Here is a 20,217-nt window from a genome sequence, read left to right as displayed (position 1 = left end):
AAAAATAGTTCAATTTCATCACAGGTGTTTTTTAAATGGGTACACGTCGCAAGCATATGGACAAGATCAGCTTCATCGCTATCACATCTTGGGCACATAATTCCAGTTGTCCCTCCCCATTGCGCTATCCTGGCGGGTGTATGATATAGTAGGTAGAGAGTCTTATAATGTTGTGCCTGGAGTGGTGCTGAGCACAGGAGTTTCTGACCTAATTCCAATGATCTATGAAAACACTTTTTCTCAACCCCCAGTTTCTGCGTCCACTTATTCTCAAACTTTTCCAAGTCATCAACTTGGTGCTCAATCAACTCAGAGTAAAATCTTCTTATTGTACCCTCTGTACCATTCTCTATGATGTCCAGAATGGGGTTCGAATTAAATCCCGCCAATCCTCCGGTTTTTGTCGTCATGAAGCTCCTTATTTGCAGATACTTAAAAAAATGAGTTGAATCCAAACCATATATTGCCTGCAAACCAGAGAACTGCATTACCCCCTGTGCTCCCATCATATCCCCCATTTTCGTAATCCCACGTCTTACCCAATCATTAAAAACCACTCCTGAGAATATATCATCAGGGAGACTGATATTATTTTCTAACCTAGTATAAGCGTTATATCTACCCAATCCAAACTTTTTCGCAAATGAAATCCAAATTCTATGTGCTGCTTTGACTGTTTTAAATTTAGTCCTCTTAAAATAACTATGGTCAGTAATTTTCAGAAATAGATTCTCAGCATGATCTCCTAAAACCAATGTGTAAAATGCTAGGGTTCCTAACTGGTCTTGTCCTTCATTTTCTCCCCCTCCTAATAACCCTGCCATGTTTTGAAGGGCTGCCGCCCAGTAATATAGTTTTAAGTCTGGCAAGGCCCATCCACCACGTTCCCTAGGTAGTGCCATAAATCTCAATGCCCTTCGGGTCTTTCCATGCGACCAGACAAACCGGTTTATCATATGCTCCAGAGTTTTGAACCATTTCGCCTCAAATAATAAGGGTATAGCCCTAAATAGGTATAAAAATTTTGGTAGATAAATCATTTTAATTATATTAGTTCGTCCTACTATTGAAAAATGGATGTTATGTAATCTGTCTAATTCCTTCTTGGCTTTGTTTATTATAGGTGCTATATTTGCCTCCACTAATTTGTCTAGATCCGCTGTGATTGTTACCCCTAAATATACTCCACTTCCCACCACCTGATTATCTGAGCAGTGTGCTTTGCAATTTTTAATAATCTGTGTTTTAGTAGTGTTAAGAGCGTAACCAGACACTTCTCCAAACTGTTGGGCTTCCATCTCAACCACTGCCATGGCTTCCATAGGTTTAGAAGTCACAATCGCTACGTCAGCGGCGTAGGCCAGGATTTTGCATTGGGTCCCATAAGTACCTACTGGGCAGATATTATTATTTAATTCTATGCGGCGTATGTATGGGTCCAAATAAAGAGCGAACAGAAGTGGGGAGCAGGGGCACCCCTGTCGCGTTCCCCTCTTTATTTTAAATGGAAGCGTATATCCAGCATTTACTCGAATACGAGCGGTTGGAGCCTCATATAATACCTGTAACGCTCTTACCAGCCCCCCTCCAAAACCCAACCTCCTCAATATAAACCACAGAAAGTCCCAGGAGACCCGATCAAAGGCTTTTTCAGCATCCAATAACATAATCGCCATCGGGTCTCCTGTTACCTCTGTAGCATCAAGAAGGGTAATGACTTTTCGTATATGATGGGTGGTGCCTCTCCCCGGTATAAACCCATGCTGGTTAATGCTCACAAGTCTGTTGATGACTTTGGCAACTCTAAGAGCCAATGCCTTCGAATATATTTTTGTGTCCGCATTCATCAATGTTATGGGTCTATATGATCCAGGTTGGTTAGGGGGCTTGCCCTTTTTCAAAATTATGACTATATCTGCCCCTGCCCAACTTTTTGGGATCGATATCCCTCCCTGCGCCTGCTGCATTGTAGTTGTCAGATCCTGTTTAATTATATCCCAAAATATTTTTAAAAATTCCACTGGAATCTGGTCAGGTCCTGCGGCCTTCCCAGAGGGTAAACTAGTCAGGGCAATAAAAATCTCATCGGAACTAATAGGGTCTTCCAGTCCCTTTGCCTTGTTTTCCAATAACATTGTTACTGGGATATCTCGGAGGTAATCGCCTATCTTAGAGGAATCCGCTGGGTTCTCTTGATTATATAGTGAGGTATAACATTTTCTAAATACTTCTCTTCTTCCCTCTGTATCCGAGACCGTTGTTCCTACTTCATCCTGAACCTCACGCACTTGACCGGTAGACACATTCTGCCTAGTTCGAATAGCAAGAGTTCGACCCACAGATTCATTAAACTCGTAGCATCTCTCTCTATTTGCTAAGTATGTTTTAGCAGCTTTGTTGGCTATGCTCTCCTGCGCTTCCATCTTTGCCTTAGCTATTTTTATTAAAACCTGATCTAGAGGTGCTCCCCTTATAACGTTACTAGTTAACTCATCCTCTACTTCTACCACCGCTTTAATAAGGTCTTCATCTTTTTGCCTTTCCCTCCTCCGACTCGCTACTCTATAGCTTATTGTCTCCCCTCGAATAGCTGCCTTAAAGGCATTCCAAACATTCCCAACTTCCGTACTGCCTCTATTGATTCTTTAAAAAATCAGTAATCCACTCTTTCATATGGGTAATATATGTCTCATCCTTTCACAATCCCCTCTCAAATGTCCAATTACGATCCGGTCTTTTACTGCTAGGGCTTACTGTTAAGATAAGAGGGTTATGGTCAGAGATTATACGTGGTAGCTTTTCGATTTTTAGTTTTGATTGAAGAGAGTTTGAAGCCAAGAAGTAGTCTAACCTAGCACATACCCTATGAGTTGCTGAGTAATAAGTGAACCCCTGTTTGTCAGGATAAAGTGTCCCCCATACATCCATCAAAGCATTATTCCTTGCGAGGTTACCCAATGAACACCAAACTCTCCTTTTTCTACCCTGATACCCCCTATTAGAAGCCAGTCCAAGCCCACCTGCCCCATTGATATGAAAATCCCCAGTTAAAATAATAGTTGGTGACCATGTGGACAACTCCAAATCCAGAAAATCCAGGATATCAGGATCATCCTCCGTTGAGCCATATACACACCCTAAAGTAAACCATTGCTCATTGATTTTATACTCTATAAGGACCCATCTCCCCCATCGATCTTCAAGTTTTCTCCTTATTGTAAAATCCCTTTGTTTAGACAAAATTGCCACACCTCTATTTTTGGCACCCTGCTTAGTGTAGGCTAGAACTTGATATCCCAACTGATCTAACAAATGCCCCTGCTCTCCCGCTATATGCGTTTCCTGGAGACACACCAAGTCCACATTTAAAGATCTTAGCCATGCCGCCACCCGCTGCCCCTTGGTTCGATCATTTAACCCTCAGACATTTACAGTAATTATACGCGTACCCATTAATGTAGATTGGTTACCTGCCCCATCAAATTAACCTCAACAGCACACAATATTCTGTCACTACCTCCTCGAAGTGATCTATCCATCCACTGAATTTTGCATATTTCGTGAAATCTTCCCTGTACATAAATATTTAGACAAAAAACATCCAAGTGCCCTGTACCCCTCCCCCCCCTCCTCACCCCCCACACCCCCCTTACAGGCAAATAGGTCAGTCCTGACCTATGCGTGACAGCTGTAGCCCCAGGTGCCACCCGCTCCTCCCTCCCTCCCTCCCTCCACTGCTCTAGTTACCATCCATTTCTTTATGCCATTATACCATTGCTCTTTTATTTCAGACACATATTTTAAGTTTTTCCTTTCAAGTAATCCACCTTATTGTTAAACTTTTTGTTTTATCTGGATTAGTGCAACTACCATATTTTCTCTTGTGCCCCCTTTTCTTTGCTTGATCTCCTCAAGGTACTCCTGTGCTTTAATCTCTGAGAAAAAGATCTTGGTCTGTCCCTTATCTATTACCTTAAGACGAGATGGGAACAATAGATATGCTTCGCAACCCATGTTTTGAAAAGGGGTTATCATGCATTGTTTCTAATGTCTGACATGTAACTCAGTGCTTTGTAAAGTGCTGTAACTGTCTGTAGAGCTATGCCACTGATATAAAAATCCACAAAGAAAATAAAATCAATGTATCACTTACGTCATCCAGGGATTTAAGCAGCTAAAGGCAGGCATGGGAATTTTAGGCATTTTTCATGGGACAATATGCTGCAGAAAGCATCTCCACTACAGTGAATGCTGTCAGTCTCACCAATCACACCTTAGGTGCTGCACATTTAAAAGAGTGTCAGAAAAATGGGTTGAAAAGTGACTTTTGATATCCATACTGGATAAAGACTGTAACAGAACATCCCTGCATTGTCCAGATCAAGCCTATACGGACACCGGACTGTGTTCCAAAAATAAATAACTTAATTAACTATAATAGGTTAGTTAATGTTAAGCCAAGTTAAGGAGCCCCTGTCCTGGTAAGAGGCCAGTCTGATGCTCAGTGGACTAATGCAGCCACGTCAGGAAGAGAACTTCACAGTGGGAGCTCTCTTGGTGGCCAACAGAGTTAGGACTCCCACCCACCCCTATCACTCAAGTCAAGAACCTAAAGATCGTCATCAACAGCAAACTTAACATGACCACCCACGTCAACATCTTCACCACCTCATACTTCCATACCTGGAATATGCTGAGGAAGATTTCAAATGGCTCCCAATCAACATTGTGAAAACCATCATGTATCTCTTTGTCACAAGAAAGCTGGACTACGGGAACATCCTCTATGCTGGATCACCAAACAACTCACCAGAAGGCTGCAGACTATTCAGAACTCGGTGGCCAGAATCACTTCCCACCTCCTGCACCACATTCATATCACATCACACCTGAAGGAGGTTCACTGGCTCCCCATACATGAACGAGCACAATTCAAACTCCCCACCCACACTTTCAAGACACTAAATAACACTGCCTCAATTCAATTCCATTCAATTCAAGGAGCTTCTTAAGTGCATGGCTACCAATGGGCTTTCCAGAACTAAAAACCGGGGTTAAGAAATTTTAACGTTTTTAGTGTAAAACAGTGCCTAAAAGAACAAAGCACCAATCACGGGTATCTGGTTGTGCATGATCAGGGCAAAATCAAAAGTTAAGTCTGACCACGATGGGACCCAGTCTAGGCTTGCCTTCAGACTTAGAAGATAGAGTTCAGCAGGCTGGTCATCATCGTCATCGATGGGGTGCCAATCACTGTCGAGCTCAGTGAAGATTTTTACCATCGGACTTAGACAACTTATTGGAGTCAAAAACCTCCAGCGAGACGGAACTGGATGGATACCATTACTGAGAGGTCCAGCTGAACAACATTTACTGCTACGGAGAAGAACATAGAGGAAGCTTCCATAAAGGCAGGCTGACCAGTGACACAACTTGGGTGGATCGGCTGGCAGGTGACCCAGACATCTGTTGTTTCTTCTGGCACTTTTTAATAAAAGTTTTTCTAAATCCCAAGTTTTAGGGTTAGGCGAGAGAATTACCTCGAACATCACTTCCAAAGGTCCAGCACCTGGGGGCACCACTTGTGGGTTAGGACTCACTCCAACAGAGGTCAGCAGAAGGGTTCAAGGTCTTTGGAGCTTACAGTCCTGTAGCTCACACAAGAGGCCAGCCAACCAGCCCATGAAGTCACTTCTAGCCATCCTCGGTTCAAGGAAATGGTTCAGTTCTTCATCAAGCAGCAAGACAGGTTTCCTACCAGCAGCAGGGCAGCCCCCTTTGGAACAAGCTAGGCCTCAGGCAGCAGAGAAATCCTCTAGTAACAGCAAAACAGTTTTCTAGGGAACTAGGGTGGTCTTAAGCATCAGTACAGTCCTCTTGGAGTCTAAGTAGTCCTTCTAAAGTCTTCCACAGGCTCAGGAGTGTACTGAAGAAGTGTTCTAAGGGTCCAATATTTACAAATTGTGCCATTCTGTGAAGTGGGTGAACACCTTGACCTATACCCACACCTGGCTCTGAAAATTACTTGTAATGATTCCAAGATATCTGGGGATAAGAAAAGGTTAGTGTCAGGTTACTTTATGTGTGTACGGGGAGCAGCCTTTTGAAGTGTAAGTGGGGCAGGGAACAGCTCCACCCCAGCCATCCTGGGAGGATGGCCCATCCTGCCAACACCTAGCCCCCTTTTGTCTCACTGTCTGGAAGGCATACACAAAGAACAGCAGCTAAATCATTCACAGTCATGTGACCCAGGACACTGGCAACATGCATCAAGTGGCGGTAATGACAAGTAAATTGTAACTTTCTTAAAGTGGCGTTTTCAGAACAAAAAAAATTCAAAAGAGAATTTGGGGAAAGGCCACACCAAGGATGTCAGGTCTAATGTATGTCCCTGTCCCCCAGTTGAAAGGAGGGAGAACTATCCACCCTCATGGAAGTTCTCCTCACTATTTTTTTTATTTGCAAAGTTGTATATAGTGCTGGCTAGACCTGGAGGTATCAGAGCGCTTTACATGAGGATCAGCGGTTTACAAGTTACATAGTTACGTCAGTTACAGGAGCAAAGTATAGACACAGGAAAAAAAAAGAGATTACACAATAATATAGTAATTAACGTGTAGTATAGCCAAGACACTGGGAATATGAGGGGCAGGGGAGGAAAACAAAGCAGGGAGACAAGGAAGACAAGGAAAACCATGTCAGGTGTCCGGCTGGGTAGGTGCCAGCCGAGGCGGTGCACCCAAGCCAAACTCCTCCATAGCTGCATAGGGCAGCTCTACCCAGCATCAGCCAAGTTTGCTCGGGTACCGCTGTAAGTACGAACAGTTAGGTATCTGCCCAGGGGGCATCGTCATAGGAGTGCATAGGAAAGGGTACTTTATAGGAAGGAATAGAGTCATGCCACCTGCACATAGAAGGACCAGGAAGTGATCTTATACACAGGGAAGGGAAGACATGGGACACAAGCAAAGGGAAGGGGCAGAGTGAGGCGACCTACAGAGGGATACTAAAAGGAGTCCAATTGCACAGAGGATGGTGTAGAGGAGCGCGACCTGCTCTCATTGCATGGAGACTCCTCTTGAAGTGAGACTCTACAAGTAGAGGGAAATGTAATGTAATGTAGGGTGCACTTATATAGCTTGACTGTCACCCCAAGGGTATCCTGGCGCTTAGATTACCAAGCAGCGAGTGTCAAGGCTGAGAGAGGCACGGTCTACTCTCTTGGGAACAATTTGGTTTTCAATTACTTCCTAAAGCATGACAAGGTGTTCATTTGTCTAAGCTCCGGAGGAAGTGCATTCCAAAGTCTAGATGCTGTGTAGCTAAAAAATCTGCCTCCCATTCTTTTTTGACATGGGGAACACAGACCAGATTTGCGGAGGAGGAACGCAGAGGTCTAATCGGAGAGTACCATACACATTTCCTTTGTAGTACTTTAGGTCCGATTTTGTGTACTGCCCTGTAAACAATACAAAGTGCCTTAAATTGTACTCTTTGTACAATAGGCAGCCAATGTAGGTCCCTAAGGGCCAGAGAGGCAGAGGCTCCGCATGGCCGGTTTAGTGCCAACTTAGCCGCCAGAGTCTGTACTCTTTGTAGTTTCTTGGTCAAAGAGACTGGGGCACCTAAAAGAAGTGCATTACAATAGTCTATTCTGCTTAAAACAATGCTCCGAACCACTTGAGGTCTAGTACTAGTGGGCAAGAATGGGAGTATCTTTCGCAAAGCTCGAAGCAGAGATAGACAGGAGCTCACCGTTTTATTCACCTGGGAGTCCAATTGCAAATTGCTGTCAATCAATACTCCAAGATTGCGCACTGTGTTAGCGGGCACTAAGGAATTATTAGCCGAACCAGGCCAGAAGTCTTCTAGGAGAGGACGTTGAATTCTACCTGCTGTGCAGCACAAGACTTCAGTTTTTTCCTCATTAAATTGGAAAGAATTCTCTTTCAGTCAATCTGCCGTTTGATGCAAACAGTTGTGGAACTTTTCCAGAGATACTACATTGTTGCCCTCAACAGTGAAGACAAGCTGAGTGCCATCTGCGTAATTGAGCACATTGATGCCAAATGATTTTTTTAGAACAATAAGGGGACGAAGATATAGATTAAATAGGATTTGCTGATAGCCGAGCCCTGAGGAACCCCCTGTTTAACATCTCTATGCTGGAAGAGAAACGGTGAGAAAATCACTGCCTGCTGCCTATTAGAAAGATAGGAGTGTAACCAGTCACGCGCCCTACCCACAACACCCAGTTCCTCCAATCTCCAAATCAAGGTTTGATGGTTAACTGTGTCGAACACGGCCGACATGTCGAGCAGCACTAAAAAGATTGTGTGACCACTGTCGGCCCGCATTCTCAGGTCATCCAAGACTGCCACCAGGGCGGTCTTGGTCCCATGAGCAGGGCAGAAACCACATTGAACTTCGTCCAACAGCTCATTATCCTCTACATATTTTTAAAGAGATTTGGTCACTACCCTCTCCAGAATCCTAATTGGATAGGGTAGCAGGGAAATCAGTCTGTAGTTTGAGGGGCACTGGGGATCCAGTGTGGCCTTTTTTAGCAATTGGGAGACAACTGCCTTTTTCCAGCAGTCCTGAACTACAGCTGTGGTTAGAGATTGATTTCATATGTGATATAGAAGCGGAAAGAGCTCACCTCCAAACAATTTCCAAAACCTGTGTGGAATTGGGTCCATAGGGGAACCCAAGGAAACGCCAGCAGCAATTGCATAGAAATCCTCTTGTGAAGGCATCTGAAAATGGCCCAGAACTATCATGTGTTCCTTATCATATATACCATAATTTAATAAGGTATCATTACCTGTATGTTGGCGCCCATCCCCATTCCACGGTGATTTGAGCCTTGTTAAAATGTTACTAATTGTTTCCTCGAAAAAGGTTAACGAATGATCTTGTGAAGCCAGGATATTAGACTTAGCACAGTCTGGGTTGGACAGGCCTCTTACTAGGCTAAATAGAGTTTGTGATTTTTTAGCAGAGAGATGAATAGTTTCCTCAAGATATTTAGACTTAGCTTTGCCTATTGACTCTTTATAAGTATAAAGCAGATTTTCTTAGCTCTGCCTTATCTATCTCTAAGTAGTTCTTCCTCCACTTCCTTTTCAGCTTGTTTACAGCTAGTCTTCATCAGTCTCAGCTATTCATTATACCATGGAGCAGAAGGCTTTTTGCAGCTTTTAACATACAACAAAAGTAACCACCATGGAGAAAGAAGCTACTGGGCTCATTCAAAAGAGTACACAGCACTCAAATGCGATAGAACAGTCTTTCTGAGAAAGTATAAAGGTATAGTTTGTGTATGGGGTGACCTCCATGGAAGCACCTTTTAGCCCATCAGGTTCAGCAATGGGTAGTACAAACAGCAGAGTGTTCAAGTAAGAAAGGTAAAGAAAAAACAACTCCATCCCCTTAAACATGCCTATTTCAAATCTAATACTTTTGCTCGAATAGCTTCCATTTTAAAGGCTGAAAAAAAAAAAATTGAAGTAATAACATTCAATTGTGTGCTGCAAAGTTTTATTTTTGACGCTGCGAAATTTGCTAATCTATGACGCAATGTCTTGGAGCGTGGGGAGAGTCTATCTAGAGTCTTCTCGCCGGAGATGTGCAACTGGTAAGATCTTCTTCATGCTGTCAGTTACATTTTAGGAGAATAGATAGTTAAATGGCAAGTATCAACAAATATTAGCAAAACCAATAGATCCAAGATAAGAATTTGTTGCGTAAGGAACTACAAATTTAGACGCTGAGTAGCCTTAGCTAAATGGCTGAAAGTAGTATGTAGATACTGCCATAGACATCCAATGTGACTGTGTTCTAGGACCATGGTTACACCCTAGAACAGTCCTGTGATCAGTGCAATCTGTTGTCAACAACAATATTTATGCGTACTTAGCGGAAACAAATAAAAGAAAAAAATAGGAGGTGAAGGATAACCTCATAATTTCTTTTATCAAAATCATGTCATGCCTCACTCAACTGTATTGTGCTCAAACTAAAAGATCAGCCATCAGCAGACTGATTCCATTCCAAACCTACTCACCTATTCTTTCTATTGCAAAGGTACTGTTATTACGAGCACACAATATTGTATAGTGCCTTTCAATGTCCTAAATGGATAAAGTAAAGCCATTAGTGCTCCCATATTTGACCAAAGTCCGAACCAATTGTAAGACCCCTAAGGTTCAACTCCTTACTGTATTCATCAATGCGGTTGTCAACCCAAATCATAGTCAACATTCCCCAAAGTCTTCCAAGTACACAGTCTGTATTTAAATAAAAAATATATGCATATATAATCCTATCATATCATCAAGGACTATACCAACACCAAAACATATCAGCACCCTCACTACATCTCCCCAATGCACCACATCCACGCAGAATGAATATGGCATATTTGGAAGACACAGTGAAGGTGTGGACGTGTTCCAGTGTCCATACAGTCCTCGGTGATATCACAGGACTACATGTACATATATCGTATCTACAGAGAGTATATTTGGAAGACATACAAAGATTTAGAATAAAGAGGATAACATATCTACAGCAACTCGTTGTGGAAACTCTGTGATTTGAATATTGGTGCTCGAGATTACATTTTTTGTGGTTGGAGGCAGTATGGTCACCTACTTGAAGGGTGCAGTGGCTGCTTAACATCCCTGGGGCAACGTTTTGGACTTAGTGCATTAAATATTTAACACAATAGTGCACAGAAATTACCCTGCTACATTACTTTTGTACTGTAAATAGAGATACACCTGGAGGTACCTACATATCGTAGGCGGTGGCCTCCTAACAATAGGAAAAGGTGAAACCTGCTTACTGACACTGTAAGAACTCTAAACTACCTTTGCTATTGGTAATCTCAACCTACCCCATACCATTAAGGTTCTACTGGGATTCATCAGCAACATCTTTCATTGGGTCTCCTCCTGCCTAGTCAACAGACACCAGTTGGTTCGCATGACCACACCCAGGGTTCAGACGATCACTATCAGCTGCAGACAGGGTTCTATCTTGCTTGGTCATCTGCAGCATTTACATGAAACTGTATGGCAACGCCAACTGAACTTTAAAGTCTAATCAGCTCCACACATCCAACACCTCAAGCAGGCAGCACCTATACCAGAAATGGAATGTAAGCATCTACTTGAAGCTCAACCCCGCCATGATGCCATTTCTATTATGAGCTACATCTAGTCCAAACCTGGCTCAAAAAGACAAAGCTGAACAAAGAGTGATCCCAACAGTCACCCAATTTACTGGGGATCCTGACCTCACCCTTAAGTATAGGGTGTGGAGAGAGACTGACATTGCATCTGCGGACGCATCAGACATGACCATCAGCATTGGAGAGCTTAGTCTCAGGATGGTATTGCATCGTGAATTCCATTTCCTGTACCAAGATGGACCACCTCAACAATTTGAGATTCTCACTCCTTATCTGCATTAGCATTCAATGACAAAGCCGGGCCAGCAGAGCACAACTGCTCTACCAGTCTGCAGTGGCTGATTGGAAAACTTGTTTTACTTCTGGGATCTCCAGGGTGGCACAGCCATTGCTGCAATCAATAAGGTACCCCTCTAACTTACTGGTAAGTTTGACATTTCCAATTGGGTACAAACAATTCAACATGCACTTTGAGATCAGGACATTGGCATTGAGGTCTGATTAGCAGCTCTTGGTGCACTGTGAATCAAAATATCAGAAGTATCATTCCAATAACTTGGGGATGACCTCGCAAAAAGAGGCATTACCTTAAACCCAGTAAAAGAAATCTTGAAGCCAAAACAAGGCCAACAATCGGAGTGATAGGAAGATATGGGCCTGGAGATGGACCATCTGGAAGACTAGGATACCAGAGCTACAAGGACCAGGGACAGGAAGAATCAGACCTAGGGAGACCTAATCCACAAGGGCCAAGGTCAGGAATACATGGACTAGAGGAACAGGACTTGGGAAAAGAGGACTGGGGTACTGGAACAGAGTGAGAAGGATCAGGGGGGCCAGAAGGATGTGGAAAGGTGGATAAGTGCCTGAAGGAAAAGAAGGACATGGGGTAAAAAATACCCTCTTGCACTAGAGAACTCATATCCCAGAAACAGGACACTGAGGTGGGCGATTTTTTAATTTCTTGAAATTAAATGTATAGCCCATGTTAGCAAACCCCAGGTTAATGTGATCTACTGGTCAAGTGCTCTATAAGGTAATTATCTGTCAAATATATGTCATCATGAATTTTCAACAATAGTTATGCACACCTGACTTGTATGTCTTATCTTCATATTTGTCCATTTTGAAACTAAATCCGTGCAGTTTGGCTATTGCCATGCCCAAAAGGCACCTGGGGAAATCACATTGACTGCTCGGGGCATCGTCTCCTCCGTCCAAACGCACAGCTGAAGTCACCTGCTAGGCCATTATCTAGTGATGCCAATTTTATCCATGTAATCCATAGCAATCCATAGGAATAAACATTGTAGTTCAACTTAATTTCAACCTTTTTTCTCCACATGCGGAGTGGTTTTGCCAATTTTCACAGTTTCGAATGTTTAAGCTGGGCCATCCGAACCTCTTGCGAAAAACACAAAAAATGCAAATTCGTCTTAGGCAGTGCTGTTTCTTTTATAACCCACTGCATTTCGGGCCACTGGTGCTCTTCATCAGGGGTCGCTACAACGACAAATACAATAAAATGACTATTAATATTTAACCTTCTAACATCATAGCTGTTTCACAAATAGTTATGCAAATGGTTATACAATTATTCAAAAATATTCCACGCGATGTAACCTGCTTTCTAATGTAACGCTTTAAATCAAACAACTGCCAAAATTCCCAATTATTTCCCAACTTATTGTGTTTCCCTCCCACATACTTCCCCTAAACCCATTGTTTGTCATCTCCCCTTTCTCATCTGTAAACGTATTCTTAATGTAGCTTCTAGGTCATTCCCGGTGCTTTAATCTATTACTTGATCCGCCTGACGCGCTTCTCTTTCAATCTTGCTCCCCACAAAACTCATATACTTACACTAACCAAACCCATTTTTAACCCAAATGCCATCCACACCCATGTGTATTCTACATTCAACAATCATATGCAGTCTCCTTGTCCCTACGATATTCACTCCGCTGCCCTACGCTCCCCTTAGATTTTGCGCCCTGTCCCCATGCACACCCCATTGCATTAACATATATCTGCTCATAATCACCTATGATTACATTCACCACCATCACAAACCTCTCACACACTTCATCTTGATCCATCAGCCCTTCCCCCTAATTTCGCCCCCAACATCCCCACTACATCACCCTAAAATGTTCCCCTGTAATCCTAAACCAAATGTAGCCAATTAATATGTTCTTGTTAAGTGAGAGGAACTTATATTCCTCATATGTAGTGTATTCATCTGGTATCTGATCCTCAGTGGATGTGTAAAATACCAGTGTTGCATTATCTTCAGCTGGGAATTAAACCCAAGAGTAAAACACCTCTGTTCTATATGCTTCGTGTGCCTCTACCATGAAGGTAACGTCCCCACCATCTTGTATGAGATCATTTTTGTAGTAGCTTCTGAGTGACTGCATATCTCCAGTTCTCAGTGATGTTTTGTGCCATGTATGCAAAATTGAAGCACAAATAAGGCCATCACAGTGGGAATTAGATCCTTTTAAGCTTGAATTACCAACACATCATTTCTGACACATCATAGGGTATTCCTACTCAGCTGAGGAGGATATTCCCTACCATCACAGATGTCTCAAATTGGCAGCACCATGTCATATAGTTTCCGCTAACCAGTAGGAACTGTGTGTTTGTGGATGACATAAACTTTGGGACGGGGCCAGACGGATTCTGTGCCCCCCGCAGGATATGTTGCCACATAGATCAGCTACCTCTCAGAGCCACCATAAGCCTTCTTAAACTATGCATAGAGTTAACAGTTTTGGCAACGACTGATCATGACTACTGGTGACAGATCTAGAACATTTCTCTCACCCACTCATGCTCTCTTTTGCTCAGAGAAATATGCAAAGGATACACAGAGGAACATTTTCAATGTTTATAGAATCAACATCATTCGTATATAGAATATTTGTCAATCAATCAATCAGTATTTGTTAAGAGCGGCCTGTGAATCAGCAACCTCGGGCCTAGGTGGCAGAGCCTGCCCGACCACATATTTCTGAGTTCGGTTTGATGGAGAGTTCATAATAGGCGAATTTGATAATAGTGATGAGATTTTGTTCGCTTCTGAAAGTATATCATTATACTATTATCATTGAGTTCTAGTCTGGTTTTGGTCTTGGAGGCCTCTTGTTTCCTATGGGGTGTGTCTCAGATGATAGCCCCTTACAGTTGCCTTTCTAGCTGCCCAAAGTTTATTAGAGGAGTCAAATGACTCTTTATTATGTTCCCAAAAGACCTCGAGTTGGGAGCGTAGTTGAGTGTTGTCGTCGGGCAATTTGCAGTGAGACAGATTCACTCTTCATTGACTCTGAGGTGGTCTCAATACACCCAGATCAAGCCAGATATGTTTGTGATCTGAAACCCTTGGAAAGGCAGTGTCAAGTACGTGAGCCAGAAGGGTGGGGATAACAGGACGCGTAAGTGCAGTTCCAATTTGTGTGCTAAAGTAAACTCCAGGGGTCCACCATGGAGTTATCTGACATCATAAACCCAAGTAGCCTTCTTTCCGAGGCATTCTGAGAGCAAGGGTGGTCAGAATTCTCCATGTACAGATTCTGGACTAAGTTCCAGTCACCTCCTAATAGTGCATTCCTTTTTGGTTGCAAAATGGGCACCAGCCTACCATTGCTTGGAGGCCCTTTCTCATTCATGTCTGGATGAATAAAGCCTTCCTTCACACTATTTATCCAGCCGCCGGTCAAATATTACATAATCTCTCTATAAATAAACTGCAGCATGAAGATAATGAATTATCTTCAATAGAAATGTAATTGAGCCTACTTTGTCCCGAATAAGGCTCGATCTAAATTGGTTAAATTATTCATTTAACACATGGGGCCTCATTTATGAGAAATGACGCATCGCTGCGTGAAAGCAGCGATGCGTCACTTCTCAGTGCGCACTCCTTGCGACACCAATGATGCGTCATATTTAATGTATGACGCATCATGTCGCAAGGAGTTACAGATACGTCAGTATTTCTGACGTATCTGTAAGCGCAAAAGTCACGCAATGCTGGGGTGTGTCACAAAAGTGACGCAACTCCAGCAATGCGTCCTTTCACATGGGGAAAGCCCCATGTGAAAGGGCTTGCGTCAGTCTTACGCCTGCTGGGAGGCAGGCGCAAGATTTTGACGCAACAGCGTCCTAAAAGTGACGCAGTGAAATCTCATAGATTTCACTGCGTCACTATTACGAGGCTTTTTGCGGGGGAACGCCCCCTCTGCATACATTATACCTGACGCAGGTATAATGTAGCGCAGGGGTTTACAAAGTGACGCATCTGCTTAGATGCGTCACTTTGTAAATAGTGCGCAACAGGAGGCATGTTTTACGCTGCCGATGCGTCACAAAAAGTGACGCATCGGAAGCGCAAAACTGACGCAAGGCCTCATAAATGAGGCCCATGGTTTAGAGCCTGCCTGCCCTTTAACGTCACCTCTAGTACATTTCAAAATATAACTTTCCTCTTAGCTCATAAAGGGGTTTAAAACCTTAGCCGTATTCCAGTGACCTTCCAAAACTCAAAAAAGAAAAGTGACTCTATCAGTTTGTTAAATGAAAATGTAGAAACAGCAGAACTGTGTACATAATCCTAAATAATTTAGTCCTCCAAGGTATTATGCCCTATTTTTTTTACAGAGATATAGCGCAAATTTGACACTACAGGTATCTGAGCGCTTTACATGAGCACAAGTTACGTTACACAAGGACACATTAATTTTTTTTAGGCACGGGGAGATGAGGTGATTTGCCCAGAATCACAGGATGTGTTGAGCAGTCATTGACAAGAATCAAATCTGATTTGAGATTCACAGACATAGCCTATTCGGCCACATCCTCTCCCCTAGTGCTTCAGTGAACTACTCTCCATTGCTCTTGGGTAGAAATGGGTTGCATAAATACATACACCACATATTCCTTCACAATATATTTACTAGGAACATTTAGAATTGGATTGAAACTTTGGATTCTTAATGCTTAGAATGGTCAATTAAAAGGCAAATGTAATGTGGTAAATGTGTTTTGACTGTTTGAAATTAGTGACAACTTGACAAAGTTTAATTACGCCATTGTATATAATTTCTCAAAGTTTAAGACATATCAATCTTTTTAAATTCAGAAGTTTGTAACTATTGATGGATTTCTTTCTGAATAATTATATTAAATGCAATAGATTAAGGTGGAGAGGGACTGTCTCTCCACAACGTCGGTTACTCTCAGGACATTGATGAGGGGTGGTGAGGAGTTTGTGATTCAGAAAATGATCAGAGATGAGATCACATTTGTCAGTTTGGTTCTCTTCAGTACTTGATTCTTTGTTAGATATCCAAGGCATTGTCTGATGCTTTGTGGTGGTCTGCCAGAGAGGAGGGAGACCTGGGCTGACTGACAAGAGGAGGATTCGCTGGAGGATTTCTGGAAATCTAAAGAGTGCATCACATGGTAGAGTTTGATTTTAAAATCAGAGAAAAACATGAGTGAAACCACACCAGTGAATTCGGTAAGCATTCAGTGGATCAGTCAAGTTTGTAAGTCTTTATTGAACAATTAATAAAAATCATTACAATCATGGAGAATAAAACCATCAAGTTTCTTAAAACACAGTTGTCAAAAATAATTTTGGAACAGATACATTACAAATTTTAAGATAATTCAGCGATGACATGCCATACTAGAGCCTTAACATCACATAAAACACCATAAAAGTAATATTTAGTCATTTCATTTCATTATGTAACCACTCTATATAATAATAATAAAACCTTCCATACGTTCAATGTTATCCGCCTTGCCCAGCCAAGTAATTAAACTGCCTTTGTGTAATCTCGTCAAACAAGCTATTCTTGATACTGACACATGTCACATTTAATAATAATAAACAATAACTTACAGCCTGATTCATGTACGGGCCGTTTTGCGTGGCCCTAATAGCGAATCATAGCGACTCGCTATTGAGGACACGCAAAACGGCATTCATGTAGGAATTGCTAAATAAATAGCGATTCCTACATGTTCTTTATTTGCGAGTAGCAATTTGCTACTCGCAAAAACTCCCCATTCATTCCTATGGGCCAAGAGGCCCATAGGAATGAATGGGGAGTATCCCTTATTTGCGAGTAGCAATTTGCTACTCGCAAATAAGATAGCGATTTTAAGGGTGCCAGGGGTGTCCAAAGGACACCCTGTAGCACCCCTAAAATGCACATTTGAACAGGTGTTGCGCACACACATGTCCAAAGGACATGTGTGTGTGCAACATGCAACTTAGAAAAATGCTTTTAAAAGCATTTTTCTGAGTTTTTGCTCTTTGAGTTTTTGCTATTTACCGAGAGGTCTGACCTCTCGGTAAATAGCGGCCCAAAAGTGCAAAATCGCAATTTTTTAATGTGTCATGAATAGCATTTGAGGAATCTCTAATAGAGATTCCTTAAATGCTAATCCTCGCATATTTGCTAATTCTTTAATAGCGATTTTTGCATTTGGGATCATGAATACCAAATGCAAAAATCGCACTCGCAAAGGGCCAGATTCTCAGAATCTGGCCCTTTTGCGAGCGCTGTTAGCTACATGAATCAGGCTGTTAATCTATAAAGGGCCTCTGTGTCTCTACTCGAAGCATAACAGCATTTTATTGGGATCATATACAAGGAAACCTATGTTTCAGAACACATTTCTGAAACTAGCCAAAGGAGGACTTCTTGATAAATTCAAATAAATATAATTAAAAAGTTTGAAATGTCTACGCGTGCCTTCGTTCTTACAAAAACATTTTTTAAAGGAGCAAGTTAAGATTGATACAAATTATTTGACTAATTTTGGGTAGTTCAGCAGCTTGATTATCTGGTCGTAATGAGCTTTACTAATTGCAAACAGTAAGGTTTTACCTTAACTGACACCCATCTTACATCGATACAATAGCAATAATAATACAACAACAAGGTTATTAATATAACCATATAGTATTCCTGTAACACAGGCAAAATCAGTCTGGGTCAGTTTTTTCTCAGCTATAAGGATGAACTTATAAATGGGTTGTTAAACCGGTGGTATTCCCTAGGAGGAATATATAGGAAGATATAATTGTTTTGCGGCACATTCTTACTCCTATTTCCTTAAAAATGGTTTTTAACAGTGTTTGTCTCTCTTGTCGCAATCCAGAGCAAATAAATACAATATGCAATAGCGTTTCATTGACACAACCACATAATCTACAATTTTGTACTCATCTCGGAGTCCCATCCTTTGTTGGATAGCGACCAAATCTTAACATAAGATATCTATCCCTTAAAACCAGTTTAAATGGGAGGTTAAATAGGGTTGGGGCTCGGTTTTATTGTACGAGTTAATTACCGGCCAAGCATGCTTTGTTTTGCAATCGCCACCTTATCCAATAAAAGCGGGAACAAGTTAGTTGATTGATTTAACTTCTGCTTTAAAACAATTTTGTTTCTATCCAAGTGTTCCAAAGACAGGAACTTAAAAGTGTTTAGGCTCTCCATTAATCCCTCACATGCTCACGGTGTCTGTGTTCTCGTCATAACGGCCGCAACGCTCGCACGCGGGGCTATTTCCCCCGCTGTGCTGAGCGTTCTAAAGAAATGGGTGTGGCCATGATGAGCTCAGCTCGTCATGAGCGCCGGGGCGCTGTGCGTGCCCCCGCCCCCAGCACAATGGGGGAATTCGCCCCGCAGGGAAAGGGTTAAATAGGATCTTCAACAACTAGCATAGTCTTTATTTATTCTTTCTTGCCAGCACAAGGTGACAAGAGAGACAGAATCTGATAGATAAAACGAAAATAGACATTTTCAAAATGCGGATTTTCTCACAAGAGTTTGGTTTATTAGGCAACATTCTAGTCTGCCATTGAGATTGTTTTAGGGAGTATGGGAGTAAATACAGACCTAAAGTCACTCTGCAACAATACAGGTCACGTTTTTTTTATGATGAATGTTTGCCGTGGGGACAATTTGAACAAGTGGATGATGAAGTATATTTAAAAAAAAAAAAAAAATTCCCAGTTGAGCAGATTATGACACCTTCTTGCGGAAACTGGTGCTGGCACAGTGGATGATTGGTGATGGGAGCCATTGAGACTCCCTTGTGTGACAAACCATACAACTAAACTTTAAAGACACCTGGGCAGAATTACAAGAAACTGCCCCAGCCTGCGATACCCTTGTTCCACCATTTATGCGCCATATTTTCTATATGGCGTATCATGGCGCAAGGATTGTCAGATGCATCCGAAATTCTGACACATCTGTTGGCCCAAACGTCATGCGTTGCTGTCTTGCAAGCACAACACAACTCCAGGAATGCATGGGGGGCCTATACTCTTTGTACTGCGTTACTCCTTATGCTGCTTCAAGCAGGCGTAAGGTTTTGACACAGTGGCATCCTAAAAGTGGCACACTTTTATGAGGCTTTCCTGTGTGGGAATGCCCACCCTCAGCACATTATACCTGATGCAGGTATATTGTGATGCAGGGCTTTACAATGTGACACATCTCCCTAGATGATTCATGTTGTAAATTGTCTGCATTGTTTACACCACCACTGCAGAACAAAAGTGACGCAGCTGCAGCGCAAAAGTGTAACAAGGGGCTTGTAAATCTGCTCCTCCTTATATGTGATTACTTGTCGAGAATGGTTTTCAGTATGTCACTGACACAACTGTTGCAGATGTTAATTAAAACTGTTAGGTTGGATAGAGGCTGGAACCTTTAGTTGGGCCAAAAATAACTGATGGAAAGAAGAAAGGTTTTTGTGTAGTGGGGAAATTGCTTCCAAAGATAAGAAATTCAAGGCCCTTGTGATGCACTTCACAATTAAGTGCTCCAAAGATTCATGAATTGAATTTCTGATTGCCTTGTAGCTCCTGAAGCTGGTGGAAATAACATCCGGAACTTCTCCCCAATGATCATCTCTATTCCTGAGAGAGGTATGTCGGAGTGAAGTTTGGTGTGAATTTCTTGTGTAACAAGGGTTGT

General features: G+C 42.2%; 1 protein-coding gene across 1 annotated transcript in view; it reads left to right on the top strand.

Moving 5' to 3' along the window:
* The window catches only part of LOC144767941 (uncharacterized), a 116,570-nt gene that overhangs the window by 17,561 nt on the left and 78,792 nt on the right, over positions 1-20,217 (top strand). The window contains exon 3 of the mRNA XM_078651284.1: positions 20,103-20,168. Within this exon, the coding sequence (XP_078507410.1) occupies positions 20,103-20,168 (66 nt within the window). The remainder of the gene's footprint in view (positions 1-20,102; positions 20,169-20,217) is intronic.

The sequence above is a fragment of the Lissotriton helveticus genome, chromosome 7 (assembly GCF_964261635.1).
Source record: "Lissotriton helveticus chromosome 7, aLisHel1.1, whole genome shotgun sequence".
In the NCBI taxonomy this organism is placed as follows: Eukaryota; Metazoa; Chordata; class Amphibia; order Caudata; family Salamandridae; genus Lissotriton; species Lissotriton helveticus.
Note: the sequence above shows the minus strand (reverse complement) of the source record. Positions and strands in the feature narration are given on the sequence as shown.